This window comes from Vespula pensylvanica, chromosome 12 (genome assembly GCF_014466175.1).
Source record: "Vespula pensylvanica isolate Volc-1 chromosome 12, ASM1446617v1, whole genome shotgun sequence".
NCBI lineage: Eukaryota > Metazoa > Arthropoda > Insecta > Hymenoptera > Vespidae > Vespula > Vespula pensylvanica.
The window spans coordinates 5,101,700-5,120,026 of NC_057696.1; the positions used below are offsets into that span (position 1 = coordinate 5,101,700).

General features: G+C 46.1%; 1 protein-coding gene across 7 annotated transcripts in view; it reads left to right on the top strand.

The window, feature by feature from the left end:
• Positions 1–18,096, top strand: part of LOC122633542 (flocculation protein FLO11-like) — a 66,351-nt gene extending 48,255 nt beyond the window's left edge. For 4 of the 7 annotated variants that reach the window (XM_043821523.1, XM_043821525.1, XM_043821522.1 and 1 more), the window contains 5 exons: positions 1,055–1,120; positions 11,343–11,537; positions 12,991–13,260; positions 13,346–13,902; positions 13,979–18,096. In XM_043821523.1, the coding sequence (XP_043677458.1) occupies positions 1,055–1,120; positions 11,343–11,537; positions 12,991–13,260; positions 13,346–13,902; positions 13,979–16,251 (3,361 nt within the window). In that variant the 3' untranslated portion in view covers positions 16,252–18,096. Of the gene's footprint in view, positions 1–1,054; positions 1,121–1,292; positions 2,704–7,707; positions 8,166–9,167; positions 9,569–11,342; positions 11,538–12,990; positions 13,261–13,345; positions 13,903–13,978 lie in introns of those variants that run through there. The other 3 variants (XM_043821526.1, XM_043821529.1, XM_043821528.1) reach the window with 3 other exon arrangements.
• Positions 18,097–18,327: the final 231 nt, after the last annotated feature.

The window sequence follows — 18,327 nt, forward strand, 5'->3', positions numbered from 1 at the left end:
AGCATTTTTCTACGTCGTTGTCGGCCTTGTTCGATCGTGGAGTACCGGCGTTAATTAATTCCTATATCCGATTGAACGCGATTATTCGAAGGAAAAGAAATTGCATAGAACGATCGGGAAGAAGCGGGAGCAATTTCATAGAATTTGCGATTTTCCTTCCGTTCGTATACGAGCTCGAAACACGCCCACGACCAACTTCCCCTTGCTTCGTTACGAAAGAAAGTAAGTACGCCAGGAGGAGGATTGGAGAGCGAGCGTAACACGGTTCTTAGACCGAAATTGCGGCATTCGGATCACGATCGCGAGAGAACGACTGCTCGCGATCCGCTAGGAAATGTCGCTCATCGACGGTAGGATAATAACCGCGAATTTTCTCAACGGACATCGTTGTTTCCTTGCTCGTGCGTGCACGCTAACGACGACTCTTCGTCGTACCGTTTCTTCCACTTTGTGATTTTAATGGGAGGTATCGCTGTCGAACGAGAGGTCGTCTCGAAACGGGAATAAGAAAAATGCATTTCGTGAAATTTGCGTCATTCGTTTATTTAGCCGTTCTTGAGAAATACGATCGATCGATCGGTCGATCGAGAGAACGAAAGGGTGGAGTTAAGAGAGTGTAGCAATAGTTCCCCTGCGCCACATCGATCGACGAATCTCGATCCTTTTGCATAACGCGTAATTAACGTTCGGATCGTAGGGAAAAAAAAGGTACGAATCTTTCGATCGTCCTCGCGTGCCACGCACATTTTTTTGCATCGTTATTGCGTAAGACCGAGGCGTATCGAAGCGCGTGCATCGTCGAAAATGTTAAAGCAGTGCGAGCAAGTCGGTGTGCTTCTCGAAATAGCAGCGAGCTAACTACAAAACCGGCCGTAGTAGAGAGGACCGTTTCGTGCCGATATAAAATAGCATCGCGTCGATGCGACGACGACGACGACGACGACGACGACGACGACGAGGAGGACGATCGATCGAGTCACCCTCTCTACTATAAGGTCGACTTTGCTACAAGACACGCAAATATCTCACTTCCGGATTCGTTTTTCTGTTACAGGGGCTTCAGCGTCAGCGTTTGCGGTCGACAGCACATCTTCAAGCCGGTCTCTGTTCAAGCCATGTGGTAAGTCTTTCTAATAATAATCAGCGATGATCGTTTATTTCCACCGAATTACAAATATTTTCTAATCTAATCCGATGGTATTTTACAAATACACGAATCGCCAAAGAAAAAAGAAAAATATCGTTTGAAGTGAGAAAGAGAGAGAGAGAGAGAGAGAGAGAGAGAAGGCGTTAACTCGGGGCAATTCTCGTTACGATCAGAAATCGAATTAACGAGCCGTTGTATTTTAATGAGAGTTCGAGATTGTAAACGTTTAACCGATAACGCGATTATCCTTGCACCTCGGTCATTGTCGCGGACGGTAATAAGCATGACCGGTAGATAGGACGATGCAATTAACGAGCGACGATAGTAGACGCGAGCCAGACGACCAGCGAACGCTTCTGCGGATTGCTTCGTACACACCTTTGTTCGCCAATGGAAGAACATATTTTTCAAAAGAATCTCCGAGCTTAAAAGCCGGAAGGAAATAAAAGTCGTTTCTTAGAAATCGTTCGATCGCGGTTGGACACGGCTCGCGTTAGATTCGATGACCGTGGCTGAAGAGATAATACCGCGTACAATTATACGTAGACCGAGCGAGGTGAGAACGACGAGACACCTACATACGCGTTAGGAGATTCTCGAAGGAGGAAAGGCCAGGCGCGTGGGTAGAGTTCATTGATAGCGCGAACAAAAGCGCAAAGGCGTTTCTTTTCTTTCCTTTTTTTTCTCTTTTTTTTTTTTTTTTTTGGATTTCTCTTTTTCTTCCTTTCTAGTCGAAATTCGGCCGACAGGAAATTCGTAGGTAAGTCCGAATTTCAGCAACCACGGTGGACCGAGGAAGAGGGACGCTGCCGCCAAACGAGTTCTCTCTTTTTTTATTCGTCCGGTATGAATTAAGCCTGGTTACGACGAAGATATCGCGGCGTGGGCGTGGGCGCGTAACATCTTCTTATTACGTATACAGGCTGAGTCAAATTTTCAACAGAGTTTTCACGCTCGAAATGTTTAGGTACGTCTTTTCGAGCGATTCGGAAAACGTAGAAGCGTATCGTAAGGTAGAATATGGCGGAGGTGGAGGTTATCGACGCGGAAGAATCGAAGAGGAGAGAAAAATCTAACGTGGGCCGTGGCTTTAATTGGTCGGCATATGTATCCCGATTGTCTTCACGACTGGACGCCACGGAGAACTTTCTTGACTGCCCAACCTCTTCCGCTCGCTTTAGAGACTTCTCTCCGAGTGCGAGTGAAAACAACGGACGCGTCTTCCCACGCGTTACCAATACGCTCTTCGTTCTAATTATCTCGCGACCCGTACGATCGACTCTCGATCGGATCCAAACGTTGAAGAGAAACGAGATTGATTTTTTTTTCGATTCTTCTCCCTCTCCTCGCCCCGTTACGTCTCGTAAGCGAACTTCTCGTCTCTAGTCGCTTAATCTAATCTTACGCTCGAGATTATAGAGGCTCGGTCATCGGCAAAGAATGCCTTCATCGAGAAGAATTCGTCCCGACTTCCGGGATCCGAAATACACGGGGAGGATTCGACGAGGAAGGGCATTGTGCTTTTCGCGCGAGAAGACGAAGCTCAAAGAATTCAGGTTCGTTAGCTTCGGTGTGTACTGGCTTTTGAACGGTGTGTCCCCGTCTATAAATAGAGAAAGAAGGAAGGGGAGAGAGAGAGAGAGAGAGAGAGAGAGAAAGAGAGCTATATAAGTGTATACACATATACATGTATATATAACGATTTTTGCAAAAGCAAAGACCTTTCGATGAGTGGGATCGATTTTAAAATCGTTAGAGATCGATTTTACAGCGTAGGTATATCGGAAATGGATTCGTCTCGTATTCCGGTCTCAGCTTCCTCTCGAAAATCGAGTGAAATAATTTGCGAGCGTTTCGACTCGTCTTCGTCTTCGTCGTCGTCGTCGTCGTCGTCGTCGTCGTCGGCGTCGTCTGAGAGCTGTCGTTGTCGTCGTCCTATTTTTGGAGAAGCCTCGTTGCTCTCGACCATCATCATCGTGGTGGGGTCGCGAGCGACCATGGACTATCGCCCGCGCCATTTATGGGCGCGTCGCGACGCATGGTCACTTTGTCGAATTTTCCCACGTACTTGAGAAAACGTTGAAAAAACTATAACGAGAGGTCTAAACTTGGCCGCAAATATCGTCGTACCTTTCTCCGAATGTGGAGCAACGGATCGCGGGAAACGAACGAATTTATCGCGTTTCCGATTATTCTCTTAGACCTCCTGCAGATATATTCGATTACAGTACGAAGGGGAAACGATCGGTAGAACGACACCGCTTTCGGACTCGTTCGAGAACGAAGGAGAAGGAAAGAGATAGAAATATGTGGGTCGTAGCGACGAACGTCGAGAACAATGTAAGCAATTAACGGTTGTGTTGCGTCCACCGGCGCTCGGCGTGTTCGAAGAGGTAATTACCGCTTTAAAGGCAATTATCCCTCGAAAGAAGACCATCGATCCCCGTCGTCCCACGTCTCGTCACTTTTGTTCTATGGACAACAAATTTCTAGAAACGAGGTTAAGTTTGAAAGGCGACCTAAGACGAGGACGGGGCTTCGAAAATCCGCAAAGATCGCCCGATAAAACGAAATGGACTTTTCGTCGGGAGAAATTTAATGCGCGATTACTCGTTCCTGGCTGAAGTAATAAAGCATCGAGAGAACGAGAGAGAGGGAGGGAGGGAGGGAGGGAGAGAGAGAGAGAGAGAGAGGTAAAGAGAGAGGGGGAAACGTGGCCAGTCGCACTTTAGGTCGCGTTTCTCCACGAACTGGTTTTTGTTCTTTCGCGGAGGGACATAAAAGATGTCGGGCAGGCTGCTTTTCCAGGTCACCGTGGTGAGCCGTGTCGTTGGGCGTGGTGAACGATAAGAATATTCCTTCGTTCGATCTACGGAAATTTATCTTCGTCCGATCGACGAATACACGCGTATACGTATACCTATACCTAATCTATGCGTATATATATATTTTAATCGGAACTCGACTCTCGTCCCTCTCGCGCGTCCTCCTCATCTTCTAATCTTTCTGCCTCATTAGCCGGTAGAAAAGAGAATAAGGAGACGGGCGTGCGCTCGTTTAACCGGCACGGCGAAGGAGCAGGAAGCGTTCGCGGATCAGCGAGAATCAATGAACTTTGCTAGAGTCTGATGAACCGGTTTCCAGTCGAACGACGAAGGCACGACTTCGATATGACACCTTCGATACCGATGATAAGACCGCAAAATCGCGATACGATCCCGCAGCATTCTCCCGTTCATCGAGCGTGCTTAGATACCTACGTACGTGGGTAGCTCCTAACGCGAATCGAGCCCTTTGATTTACGAGCCTCTTTTTTGTTCCTTTTCTTTTTGCGACACTAAATACCAGTTTTATACGAAAATAATGAATTCGAGTATAAAATGACGTATTTCGAGGTCCGACGCGATCGACCATTTATTATCACATTTTCATAAAATATCGACGCGGACTCGTCAAAGGACTTCCGTGTGTTGAAACGAGGATCCATTCCAGTCGGCCTCGAGCGAATGGCACACCCGATAACTTTGTTCCCTCGTCACTGTCAGCTTCCGAGCTTCAAGAATATCTCCTATCTTGGTTTTCTCTCCGTTCCACTCTTGGACCAGCTCTTTGTCTTCTCCCACTCCGATAACGTTTCTCTCGCACGTCTAAAGTTCCGCTTGGTAAACTAAACGTGCAAATCGCCTATACGTAGATACGTCATTACGTCCGACGTCGGCGCGTTAATTCGATAAGAAAAACAGAAACGTCCAATTTTAGTTGGATGGACGAATTTACTCGAGAACGAAGCTCGCGTTGTCAGTCTCTTTGAATAGGGGGAGGGGGAGGGTAGGGAGAGAGTAGAGAGAGAGAGGCGTCGATAGATAAGAGAGTCTCGCCTCTTCTCTCGTCGTTATCTACGTACAGAACGTAGACGATAATAGTTGCCAGAGGCAACGACGATACGTTCGAAACTCGTCCGCTTGGAATCGAAGCGTTTATTTGAAAAATACGAATCGTTCGAAGGAACGATCGTTCGCGCGTGTCTCGAAAGAATCTTGCGTATCATCGAATAGTAATTATCGCCAAGATCTCTCTCTTTCTCTCTATCCGTCCATCTATCCGTCTAGCTATCTTTCCGAAGCGAGAGATGAGTCATCGGAGACTCCTACTCTTTTTTCTTCTTCTTCTTCTCCTCCTCCTCCTCCTCCTCCTCGCGGAGGACCTCGTCCGCACTCTTGCGTAACGAACGACGACAAAAGGGTCGCGGACCGTCGACTAGAATCGGTTCCGGCTCGAAAGCTGACCGTTATCTCATTATACCGGTAGCTTGACTAGGTCGTCTTCCTCCTTTCGAGAAAAAGAGAACGAAATAGAGACGCATAGGAAGTTTCATCCCCGATAATCTCTCCGGCTCTCGCCGAGAAGAGATCTCGAAGAATCGCGAAGAATCGTCGTCCTCGAAAGATCTACGCTCGTTCATTCCAGATCAGCGGAGAGAATCTTTTTCCCTCCTTATTCCGGCGATGACTCGCTCGCGAGGATTCCTTCTTCTTCGTCGAGCTGATTTATCGTTCGTCGGGGATATGGTGTAACAGGGTCAGACCGTGTCTCGTGGGATTCGAGACGCCTTCGATCTTTCCCTCTCCACGTACTTTCCCTTTTAAACGTTTTAACGCGATGATTCTAATGGACTCGAACCAAACGAGACTCTCGGACTCTCGTGTCTCTTTGAGATTCCTCAAAAAGGCTTTTTCTTTTTCTTTTTCTTCTTCTCTCTCTCTCTCTCTCTCTCTCTCTCTCTCTCTCTCTCTCTCTCTCTCTCTCTCTCTCTCTCTCTCTCTCGCACGGGCAAGGAACGTCGACCTTTTAACGAAAGCCGATAATACGATATAATAGGATAATAGGATTCATCTTCTCCAAGATTCTACTCGGCAGAAAGTTTATTAGCAGTCGATGACGTTAGTTCCCGTGAAAATAGCTTTCGGAATTATTAGAAGCATCGGAAGATGTTATTAGAAGATAAGCGAATATAACGGTTCATCGCGAAACGGAAACGTATATTTTGTCGGATGGAACGTTTATCCCAACGCGGCTCCTCCTATAATTCGAATATCGAGAGACCTTACCAACGGTTTCTATTGAAACGAAACGCAGATATACGTAGTTTTATCTTTCCAGGGAAAGTTAGCGATGCCTTAGGAAGTTGCGTGTCGAAGCGTGAAGCGTCCCAAGTCGGCGGATGCCATCGGCGACGATTGTCTCGAATCGCTTTCGAATCTCTCGAACGGTGCTGGCCGAGTAAACGCCTCTCGATTCGCAAGGAGACGAAGAGAAAGGGACGGGGGGCCCTTCTTCGATATTTTTGGGATGATTAAAGTCTCTGGAAGAAAGCAGCCATCCGCGTAATTGCGATTTTATTCTTATCCTCTTCGTTTTAGACGGAAAAGAATTCGAGGAATGCTTTGGGATCGGAATTTTTCTTCTCCTCGAAATAAACTTCTTTATCAGGATTAGATACGAGATCTCTCTCTCCCTCTCTCTCTCTCTCTCTCTCGCGCGCGCGCGCGCGCGCGTCGCTGGAAAAAGAGAGCGGCGACGTAATTGCAATTTTTACCTTATCGGTTGATTTCGATCGGTCGAGCGAGACGACGATCCAAGGTGAATTTAGACATCTCGCTTAGCTCGAAAATCCATAAAACGGCTTGTTCGTACGGTCGTCGACGTTTCTGTTCTTCCTCGGACAAACTAGTTTCTAGTTATATCCGAGATAGTCGAGGACAACGACGGCGGTGCATATACAACGACCGATCCTAATCTCTATGCAAGTTGCGTGCCGCAATTCACGCGGCAAGCTTGTAAATTGTAGAATAGTTGATCCGAGATAATCTCCTTGTCCTGCCTTTATGTATAACGCGCTCTGTCCCTCGAGTACCGAGAGAGAAAGTGTGTATGCGCGAGAGTTTAGCGCGTGCGGATAGCTAACAACGTCGGGTAATTACCTTCGTTTCTTATCCAACCGAAAGTAATTACGAGCAAAAGTCCGACGAAGACGAGTCGTTCCTTGCCTTGCCACGAAGTCTTGTCTCTCTTCGCTTTGCCTTGCCTTGCCTCGTCTGCGCCTATTTCGCGATTACCTACTTACTACCTTTGAATCGAACGATGCAAAAGACTTTCTTACAAATCGCTCAAAATCGAGTCGAAGCTCGCACGGCAATACTAAATATGGCTCCTCTTCTGTCACTATCCCCACTTCCGACGCGTTTTCTACCGTCGGCTCTTTGCTCTCGCGCGTACTATTCTCATCACCGAATCATCGGCGGTCTCTCCTCTTATTCAGTGAAACGTGGCTCACGCCGGTGTACGCTTCGACGAAAGACTTCTCGTCTCGTTCCTTCCGAGAAGAATCGCTCTTTTTTCTCCGCGGCTTTGTTGCAACGTTCGCAGGAAAGTGATATTTTCCAAGTAAAAAATACATAAACGAATAAATAAAAAAGGAGAAGAGGAAAAAGATAGAGAAAGAGAAAGAGAAGAAGAAAGTTTTGTTAGAGAATCGCGATCGTTTGAAAAGCGAACGAAGGAAGGAGGAAAAAGCGGGGCCAAAGAGAAAAAGAGATAAGTTCTCGTTCGGTTGGCCCGTATAAGGAAAGAAGAAAAGGTAGCTCTTTATCTCGGATCGGTAGGGTTCTATGACCTTGACGGTCCTAAGGCCTGAATCCTGGAGCCGTACGACTTACGGTCCTATAGCCTTCTGGCTCCTTCTCGTAGACGGAGAGAGATGACGATATATATGTACGATCGTAGGGTCGATCCGATGACCTTGACGAGAATAGCTCGCAAGGTCGGACATCAGCCTGTCCGAGAGTAGGACGGAAAGAGAGGAAAGATAAAGGGACGGAAAGCGAGAAAATGTTGTCGCGTGCTCGCGCTTATACGGCGATCCTCTTTGTCCTACCGGTGGTGCCGATCCTACGGCTTCTTGGATTCTCGAGGAAGACGAATTTCGCTTCGGAATTACGTGCTTCCTCGCAGCCTCCAGGTGGGTCTGTTTCAACTCACGATTATCCCTTTAATGACATAGAAATTCAAAACGTGACACACCTTCCGTCGTTCGGAAATATTGCTAAAGTCGTTGCAAACGTTTCGTACGTTTTCTGGGATCCGAACGAAGTAGGTAAATCAACTTTAAAACGACGAATACGTGAGATGAATTTGTGAAACCGCGTTGTTTTTCTCTAAAGGCCGTGATCTTATTTTCGGTGCTCGCAAATCGCGTATCTACTCGCGTCTGCGGAATACTTGTTTGGAATTCCCGACGAGCGTGTCTCTACTCTCTCGTAATTTCGATTCGATCAAAGAAATCCTCGTAGTCACGTGCTGCTTTTGTCGTTCGACTTTGTTATTATTACGAACGTCATTTCGGTAGCCACGAAGAGCCACGTGTTGCATCTCCTTTGTTCGCGGTGCATGAACGAATACGCGCGCGTGCGCGTATACGAGCCATCTATCTCTCTCCGTGGTTTTCTCTTTCTCTCGATTTCGCGTTGTTCGTTCGTTCGTTCGTTCCTTCGTTCGTTCGTTCCTTCGCTCGTTCGTTCGTTCGTTCGTTCGTTCGTTCGTTCGAGCACACACGCTTGGCATGTATCCAGGGGAAGCAGAATTCCCTGAAGAAGATACACGAGTTTAAACTCCATTCCTGTCTCTCTTTTTCTCTCTCAGTTGTACGCGTATACGTGTGCATTCGTCTCTGTCTCTTGCGTACATATACCTATGCAAACAGGAGGAGAGTGCGAGGTGCAACGATCGTATTGTAATCGAAACTTCCTGTCTGAGGTGAATTTAGATTCGGGAAATACTTTCCTTCTTTCGCTCGCATCGATCGAAAGTTTTAACGAAGAGAAGCGAGAGGATATCCGCGATTAGAATGATTGGGAATAAAGTGTAGCGAAAGAATGAAAGAAAAATAAAAGAAAAAAGGAAAAAAAAAAAAAAGAGGAAAATTGACTTGGCGCGTTCGATGCAAGACGACGACGACGACGCCGACGCCGACGACATACGCGCGTCTCGTAACGACTTGCCTCATCGGCCTCACCGTTCCATTTAGGATCGTGGCCGATGACGCGACTCATTATATTCGCGACGTCGCGTTTTTCTTTCTCTCTGTCTGCCTATCCTCCTCTCGCTCCTCTCCTTTCAGTCTCCCGACTGCCGTCCATCTCGTCATCGCGTACCGATCTTCGCTTTATAGTTGCGCAAAGTGTGCCTCGGCGTCGCGCTTGTAAAGCAACGAGTCGAAAGCGCAGCCCTCGACCGTTTCGGTTCTTCCTGCCGAATAAGGTATAAGAACTCGTGGACTTATCTAATGGCTTATCTAATCATGGAAAAACAAGCAGCAGATAATAAAAGAGGGAAGGATCATCGAGCGCGCGTACGTGTCCAACGGTGAGAAGCTCGACGATTTCACAATTTCAGCATTCCTTCGGAAAAATTTTCTTACGTTTTCATCGCCTCGAATCGGTCCAGGTTCCTTCGTTCCACGTTATTTCGTAGCTGTATTTGCCGTCGTCGAATATTTCTTTCGTTTTATTTTCAACGCCGCGAAAAGTGCTCGATCATCTTTCAATCGGATCGAATTTCGAATGGTAGTACGATTACGTTGTTACGTCATCCTTCGATCCTTGAAATTCCGCCATTACGTCGTCGAATTGGGAACGTTATTGTTCGGTCGACATTTCGAGGCCTCCAAAAGTGCGGATCGACCTTCGAAATGAAGTTTATTAATTGCTTCTCTCTCTCCTCTCGACTTCTCCCTCCCTTTCTCTATTTTTCTCGTTCTCTTTCGCTTTTTCACAACGGGGGTTTGCCGTATCGATAAATCGCTCGAGAGGAGCGCCTGCGAAATCGTGACGTCGAGAAAAAGTAAATAAGTGGGTAGTAGGAAAAGCCAGGAGTTACCGCTCGTCCTCTTCGAAGGAATATCAGTCGCAACGATTCCGGTGGTCTTCGACGAGTCGATACGAGCGAGTCACGCTTTAATTAAGCTTTAAGAGCGTCCTTGCCTTTCGATTAACGCGTCCAGCAGGCTGAAGTTGGTCTATTACGTAGCAACCGTCGATCACGCAAATCACCCAATGATCGTCATCAACTAGCCGTGGGATTACCGTTCGATGAAATCCCACGCGAGAATAATCGTCGAGTGATAAAGCGAACAACGTCGAGCTTTGTTCCTTCGAAACAAGACTACGATTATGTCAATCTTTTAGACGACGTAAAGGCCTCTTTTTCTCTTCATTTTCTTTCTTTTCCTTTTTCTTTTTTGGTTTTTCTTTTTTTTTTTTTTTTTTTTTGCTTTATCGTACAAATGACTCGGATCGTTTCCGAACGCGTTCGCTTTCCTTTAAAACGGGAAAAGAAACGACTAGATATAAAAACAAGCCTCGCCTGCGTACGATCGAACGTATCGGGAAAGCTTAGGCACGTTTATCCTTGAAAAGAAAAAAAAAATGGCACATTTTTAGCCGCTTCTCGCAACACAGGATCCCATTAGGCAAAGAAGATAAGGATTTGTGTTACGGAAAGGAAGTAGCGACAAGGAAATCTTACCTTTCCACTTGGAAAGAGGAAACGTTACTTACCGCCTAGATAAGAGCGGTGGTTTAACCGCGAGCGTTTACTCTCCTTTGCTTTTCAGTCTCGAGTTTACCGGTATTATAGAAATACTTTTAGTGTAGGCCTACCGATCGTTACTACTTTTCCAAGAAAGTCGTTGAGGCATGGCGAAATAAAAATGTAAAATAGAATAATATTTGTTCGGAGCAATTAACGATTTCGTATCGATAATCTTGTATCGTTAAATTTATTTATTTCCTATTGCAAAAGCCGAGTGTACTACTTGCATTAATTGCATATATTAATAAATGACCGTGATTTATATTAATTCTGACAGAAATAGAACGGCATTACCCTGAAGAAATTTGAATTGAATCCAATGCATTAATCTATGATTCGAATTCAATTCAAATTTGATTTCGCATCGCCGCGGATTACGCGCGTTATGACCGAACAACGTGAGAGATCTTTGTAGCAAAGAAGAGAAAAAACTCGAGGTCGGCCTCGTTCTCATGCATTTTACCCAAGAGATTTTTTTATTCGTAAGGATCGATTGGGCACACGATAGAACCGATTTTAACGCGTAAAACTATTCTTTGTTTTTCAGGTCGGCCCTGCAAACGTTACACAAGGTGTCGAGCAAGGCGCGCGAGCAAAATTACTTCCTGGGTGGACTATCTCATGACTGGGTCAGTTACTATGAACAACGAATCGAGAGCGATCGGTCGTGCCTCAACGAGTGGCACGCCATGGATAATCTGGAATCCCGACGACCACCGTCTCCGGACAGCGTACGCACCAAGTGAGTTTCTCTCTCCCTCTCTCTTTCTCTCTATCATGCAAATGATCGGCGAGAAAATGAAATTATATAAATATCCGGATGTAGTAAGACGGGTTTGAAAGGAACTGTAGAACTTTGGTTATCGTTTCTTTGGGCCGGTCTAATCGACGGAGCCACCGATAAAGAATATTTTTCAGCGTCGATGGGTCTCGCGAGAGTCGATAGGAGTCGATCCTTCTCGAAACAGCTGGTCGTCCGCGCGGATTTAGCTTGGTTCCTTGCCAAAGTCGCTCGTTTGTTGACGTATCTACTCTTCCATGTGTGCACGCATATCCGTGTATTCGCACGCCGAGACGAACCGAGCATAACTTTATCACCGTCCTTCAATTATTTCCAGTTTCTACGTCCGACCCTCCCTCGTTCCCTCTCTTTCTCTCTTCTTCTTCGAAAAACACGAAAGCTACTCTCTCGCTCTCGCTCCCTCGAGGGTATTGGGTCAGTCGATTATTCTAGATTTATGAACGCTATAAGGAGGAAATTACCGACTTCTCGTTGCCACCCTTTCCGAGTATTCCGCGCACGTATTTCTTTCTAATGCCGTTTTGCCCTCAACGAGACCGTCATTCGCGTCGCTCTCGAGTCATATAAATTGTGTGTCTCGTGGAAACGTTCGGTGGATCCGAACGAGATCTTCCGCTTTAAATTCTATCGGATATTGATGCTCTCGAGCGTACGCATGCTTCGAGAACATCTTTCAACCATCAAAGTCGAAAACTCGATAAATAATCTTTTTTACAAATTTAAATAACATACGTACGCATACGCGTGTGCGCGTGCGTGCCTGTCGCGAAAAATTGCCTAGCTCGTCCATTCAAACGTCTGCCATAAAACGTCAGAAAAAAACGAACGTTTACGAGTCGAGTATATATCCGTATAATTTCCGGTGTAAAAGAACGTTGACACGCTGACCTATATAATTTCTCGGAAAAATCGCTGGCACACTGACCTATATAATTTCACGACAAAGAACGCTGATCGGCGCGCTAGAGACCCGTATAATTTCTTAAAAAAGAGAAAAGAAAAGAAAAGAAATATGGTGTGTATAAGAAATAAGGACAAAAAAAGTATCGAGAGTTCGACGGCCTTTGTTTTCGTATTTGTTCCCCTCGATCGACGATACACGGACGTAACGAATACGCGCGTAAAAGTTCGTGGAATAGATTCGAGCGACGAAAGGGGCGGCCATTAAAAAAAAAAAAAAAAGAAAAAGAAGAAGAAAGAAACTGTTTCGCTTAGTCTTGCTAATGCATCTTCCCGTATATGGGCATCGAGTGACCTACATAAATTCTTGGAAGTGGCTCGGTTCGACGACACTTTGCGATATAGTTCGTACTTAAAGAAGACCGATCGATATCGGGATCTATTATTAAAGGTTTTGAAATATTACTAACGCGTTATTCTTCGACGAACCTAGGCCCAGCGAGAGGGACGAGACGGAACGCGTGATTCGCTCGACCTTAAAAGAGATCATGATGTCGGTGGATCTCGACGAGGTTACCTCGAAGTACATCCGAGGAAGATTGGAGGAAGATCTGGATATGGATCTGGGTGAATTTAAGCCCTTCATCGATCAGGAGATGCTCACCATACTGGGACAAATGGACGCACCTACTGAAATATTTGATCACGTCTATCTCGGTAGCGAGTGGAACGCGAGTAATTTGGAGGAACTCCAGAAGAATGGGTATGCGCGTCCTTGTTGTTTGAAATAATTACATTTCGTTCGTTGGCTAATTGGAACGCGACATGTATATGAAATGTATTTTCAGGGTTAGACACATCCTAAACGTGACACGCGAGATAGACAATTTCTTTCCTGGAATGTTCACGTATCTCAACGTCCGTGTCTACGACGACGAGAAGACGGACTTGTTGAAGCATTGGGACGACACGTTCAAGTACATAACTAAGGCGAAGAAGGAAGGTTCGAAGGTTTTGGTACACTGCAAGATGGGCGTTTCGAGATCCGCGTCGGTCGTGATAGCGTACGCTATGAAGGCATACAATTGGGACTTTTCCCAGGCGTGGAAGCACGTCAAGGAGAAGCGCAATTGCATCAAGCCGAACAACAGTTTTCTCCTGCAGTTGGAAACGTATCAGGGTATCCTGGACGCTATGAAGAACAAGGAAAAGCTTCAGAGATCGAAGTCCGATACGAATCTAAAATCTCCGTCGTCGGTGAAGGACCAGTCGAAGAAGGAAGAGAAGATCGACGACAGGAACAACGGTTTGCAGGAGATCTCTGGTTTAGAACTGAAGAAGAGCAATCAGAGGCCCAAGAGTTGGTCGCCCAACGTGGAACTCGCGGAGAACATGCTTCCGTCCGGTAAAGATCCGTTTCTTTGTACGATCGACTTAGGAGTATTTCATCGGGCTAAGCGTTTCTTTTTTTGTCCATTTAGCACCACTGTCGCAATCCCTGGAAAGCATAGACAAGGTAGGAACCACGGAGGTGACGAGGGAAGACCTTCTTCGCGGATCGAATCAAAAATCGACGATGGATCAGGAAGCTCGGAACGTCTTGATGCCTTGCGACAACGGCCAGTCCTACAGCGTCTCGCAAAACAAGATAGTACATCTTCCAGGGCCTGACACGCCTTGCACGAAACACAACAAGCTCGCGAAATCGGAAACGCAAGGTCAGAGACGAAAAGGTTTGGTTCTGAATCTGACGAATCAATTCGAGGCAGCTAGTAGCAAGCCGTCCTCGCCGGGTTCGGATTCGGACGGTAAACCGTTGCCGCAAAGTCCTGAGATCGAGGAAAAGCCATTGGAGAACGGTCTTGATCGATCTCAGGGTGGTACGTCGTCGTCGTCGGACGCTTTGACGGTCGAGCAGGTGATTTGGGATCCGGGCGAGAAGAGACGTAGAAAGAAGGAGCAGGGCGGAGAGAACGTGATAAACGACGGTGAATGTCTAGTCTGGACGGCATCGATCGATGCAACGTGCCCCGACTCGTGCAATAGCCTCAAGGCTAACGGAGAAGTAGTGAGTAACAGTGAGAGCAGTGAATGTGTCGCGTGTGGATCAACGACTGCACCTACGACGATAACAACGACTATGACGACGACGACGACGACGGCGACGGCGACGGCGACGGCGACGACGACGACGGCAACGACGACGACGACGACGACGACGACGACGACGACAACGACGACGACGACGACGACGACGACGACGACGAGTAGTCTCGGTAGAAAAGTGAAAAGGGATGGTGATCCGTTCAGTGCACAATTGGACAGGGTGTTCGATCGCGAGGAAAGACGCGGCGAACCGACTACGAGAGATTCACCGAGCAGACAGAGTTCCTGGAGCAGTTACGATAGCGCGGTGGTTCTTGACAACAATTCGGTGCACAGCTCGTGGGCCACCTTACCTTCGAGAAACAGTTCCTGGGGATCATACGACATGAGACCCTCCGACCTTCTAGGATCCAGCGGCCTTTTTCCTTACGACAAAGAGGAAATACCTTGGCATCCTGGTACGGTCAAACGTACCAAACAAAAGCTCGAAGAAGGTGCCAGCACTGCCGCCGTTAAACGCGTTTGTACTCAAAATTCCGATACGGAGGACAAGGATAGATTGACGGCCGAATCGGAAGAGGTTCCGGTCGAAGGTTACAATTCTCTTCTTCTCCATCACACTTCTTCGCCTACCCCACGAAGAAGGGATTCCTCGCCTACCCAAGAAAGCTCTAATCTCAAGATAGAGACCGCGAGAAATTCGCCGAGTCCGCTCGGTGGTATCGATATTTCGCCGGTGTCGATACGACAAGTCGGAAGATTGTCCACGAGCGCCCCAGCGCCCTCGTCCCTGTCCTCCGACACGGATCTACCTTCCTCCCTGAGATCGTGCAGATCGGAAAGCGAAACGTCCAGTCCCTGCGTCGTTAATACCACCCAATGTCCCTCGGTGAAACACCATAAGATGGTCCTCGAGAATCTTAGCAACAAATCCATCTTTAGCAAACGATGTCTCTCCGTGGACGACTCGCCGGAGTCCGAGTGTCCACGGAGTACGTCCGGCATCGTGAAGAATCTCAAGAAGGAGTTTGAGGCGAAATCAACGAAATTGGAAAAGAGCTTCGTCGAGGGTGCCTGTGATAATCACGAAGGCTCCTCGATGGTCGCTCGACCGAAGAGGGACGTTAAGATTCGAAGTTTACCATCCTCTCCGGTAATACCTCACAATGAATCAAAGATCCAAGCCTCGTCTAGCGTCGGTGAAACCAAAGACAAGGAAGTTAAGGTTAACGATTCCAGCGTCCAGGACGCTACCGAAGATCTCTCGGTGAGGGTGTTGGTAGGTAAATACGAAGTGGCCAAGCCATCGGTGGACTCGAAACGATCGTCGGACGTACAGTTGCGCGGTAACAAGGACAAAGAGTGGGGGGACTCGATGGAGGTTCATCCGCCGGCCAAGTCGAAGATCGCGCCAGAGTTTGCCAGAAGATCGGCCCCGATCATGATCAACAATCACACGAACGCGCTTTTCGGCGAGACGACGGCCGAGACACCGGGTAGACCGCCGGTTCCTTCGCCCAGCATCGTCGTCGCTAGCGTCGTAGCGAAGGCAGCTAGCAAGAAACAGCAGCAGCACGGCAGAACTCATCCGCTTGCCAGGCTGCAGGTCAGGCCTAGGCACAACAGTCCGGTTTACAATACCATGTAAAATCGATAAGGAAACGAAGGAATACTCTTTTGACGATGTACGAGCGTGTTACGTCGATAGGACGACCGAATGTAATCGCGTTTGCCAACGAGTAGCGAGTCTCGCTAGGTTGGTACTTTTAACTATCCACCCTCGACCCCGTCACTCAATCTCCCAATTCCCCGCCACGATTGAAACCGTGTGATCTCTTACATGCCAACGCTCGAGGTTGGTTGCTCCTCGAACAGATTTTAAATACGATACTGCGTGCGATACGAGTGCGTTTAAACGATTATCGAGTAGAGAGAGCCAGGATGTTCGCGCGTCTGTTTCGAGGAAAAAGGATCTTTGTTTTTCTTTTCTCTCCTTTCCTTTCCCTTCCTTTCCTTTCATCTTTTTATCGCTGTTGAAACTTGCTGTAGCGAGCGAGCAACAGTCTTCTGTTCCTTCTTCTTTCGGAGCGCGTCATACATATCTTTGGCTCGGTATATTAGTTAAATTGTGTACGCGAGATGAAAGAGATGCGATTTTTAATGAAACGTAGACGACATAGGTGCACGGTGGGAACGAGAAAGAGAAGAAAAGAAAGAGAGAAATTCTACGAAAATTGTTATTCCTAATGTCACATCTCGTCGTAAAATTAGCGTTGTTGTATAGAGTAAATGGACGTGAAAAATCAAACGTTGCGTTATCGTGATGATAATACAAAGTAATAATGTACGTTGTACACGACGACGACGACGTTCGTGCTTGATGATGATGATGATGATGATGATGATGATGATGATGATGATGATGATGATCATGATGATGATGATGATGATGATGATGATGATGATGATGATGATGATGATGATGATAATGATTGATGATGATGATGATGATGATAATATTAATGATAAAATATTATGTGAACCGATTTATGTATGTATGTTCAAGGAACGCGTGAAGCATCGTCGTAGGCTTTTTTGGTTCCGTGTAAAGAGGCGAGTGCTCAGTCAGGCTGTGAATGTAAGGTCTGGGCATCGCGCGTGAGAAGACGTAGCTTTTTCTTTTCAGCTTCGCTTTGAGTTTCTTCAGATACGTAATATTAATAATAATAATTATAATGATAATAATAAAAAAAAAAAAAATCATCGAGAGTGATGTTAAAACATGAAAGAAATAGAGAGGGGAGAAAAAAGCAAAAGAAAGAGAGGATAGTTTAATCTATGACGTCGTTTTGGGGAGTGATAATTATTGAAACGTTTAAAAGAAAGGTTATATATGAAAAAGAAAGGCTATATGAGGAAACCTCGAATTGATTTTAATTATTTAAAAAAAAAAAAAAAATAAATAAAATGGAACAGAGATAAAACTACACTGTTAGTAATTTATAGCGACTCTCATGTGATTAGAAAAAAGAAAAATATGTACTTTAAGTGGTGCGACGTAACGACACAAAGTTAGCGAGAGAGAGAAAGAGAGAGAGAGAGAGAGAGAGAGAGAGAGAGAGAGAGAGAGAGAGAGAGAGAGAGAGAGAGAGAGAGAGAGAGAGAGAGTGAGAGAGAGAGAGAGAGAAAAGCGAATCTTTAGAGGGCGACTGTGAGTAAAGAAGCACGAGTGTGATTCGATGAAGGTACTGGGATCGGTGAGCACCCGATATATATGTATATGTATATGTGTATATAATTCGAATGTTCACTCTCCAGATATAGAAAAAAAAAGAAAAAAAAAATAGTCTCGTTATCACGCTCACGAGATGCACGTACCTTCATTTTTAATTGATCGTTTAATTATCCTACTATTTGTACTCTTACTACTATAAATCGTCGTGTTACTACTACGATTAATTCAGTTCGATCGATCGTATATCGCTTCATAATATCGCTGTTGTTACTTCTTTTTTTGCCCCGTTTTTTTATTCGTATCTTTCCGTTTTCTTTTCTTTCCTTTTTTTATTACATTTATATCGTATTAACTCCTGCAAACCAAAAGTACAAGATTAGCTGTTAAAAAAAAAAGAACAAAAAAAAAAAGAGAAAAGAGAAGGGCCGAACGTGACGCGCAGATTTTCATCGTCCTTTCGAAACATATCATCGATTCGTCGTTCATTCC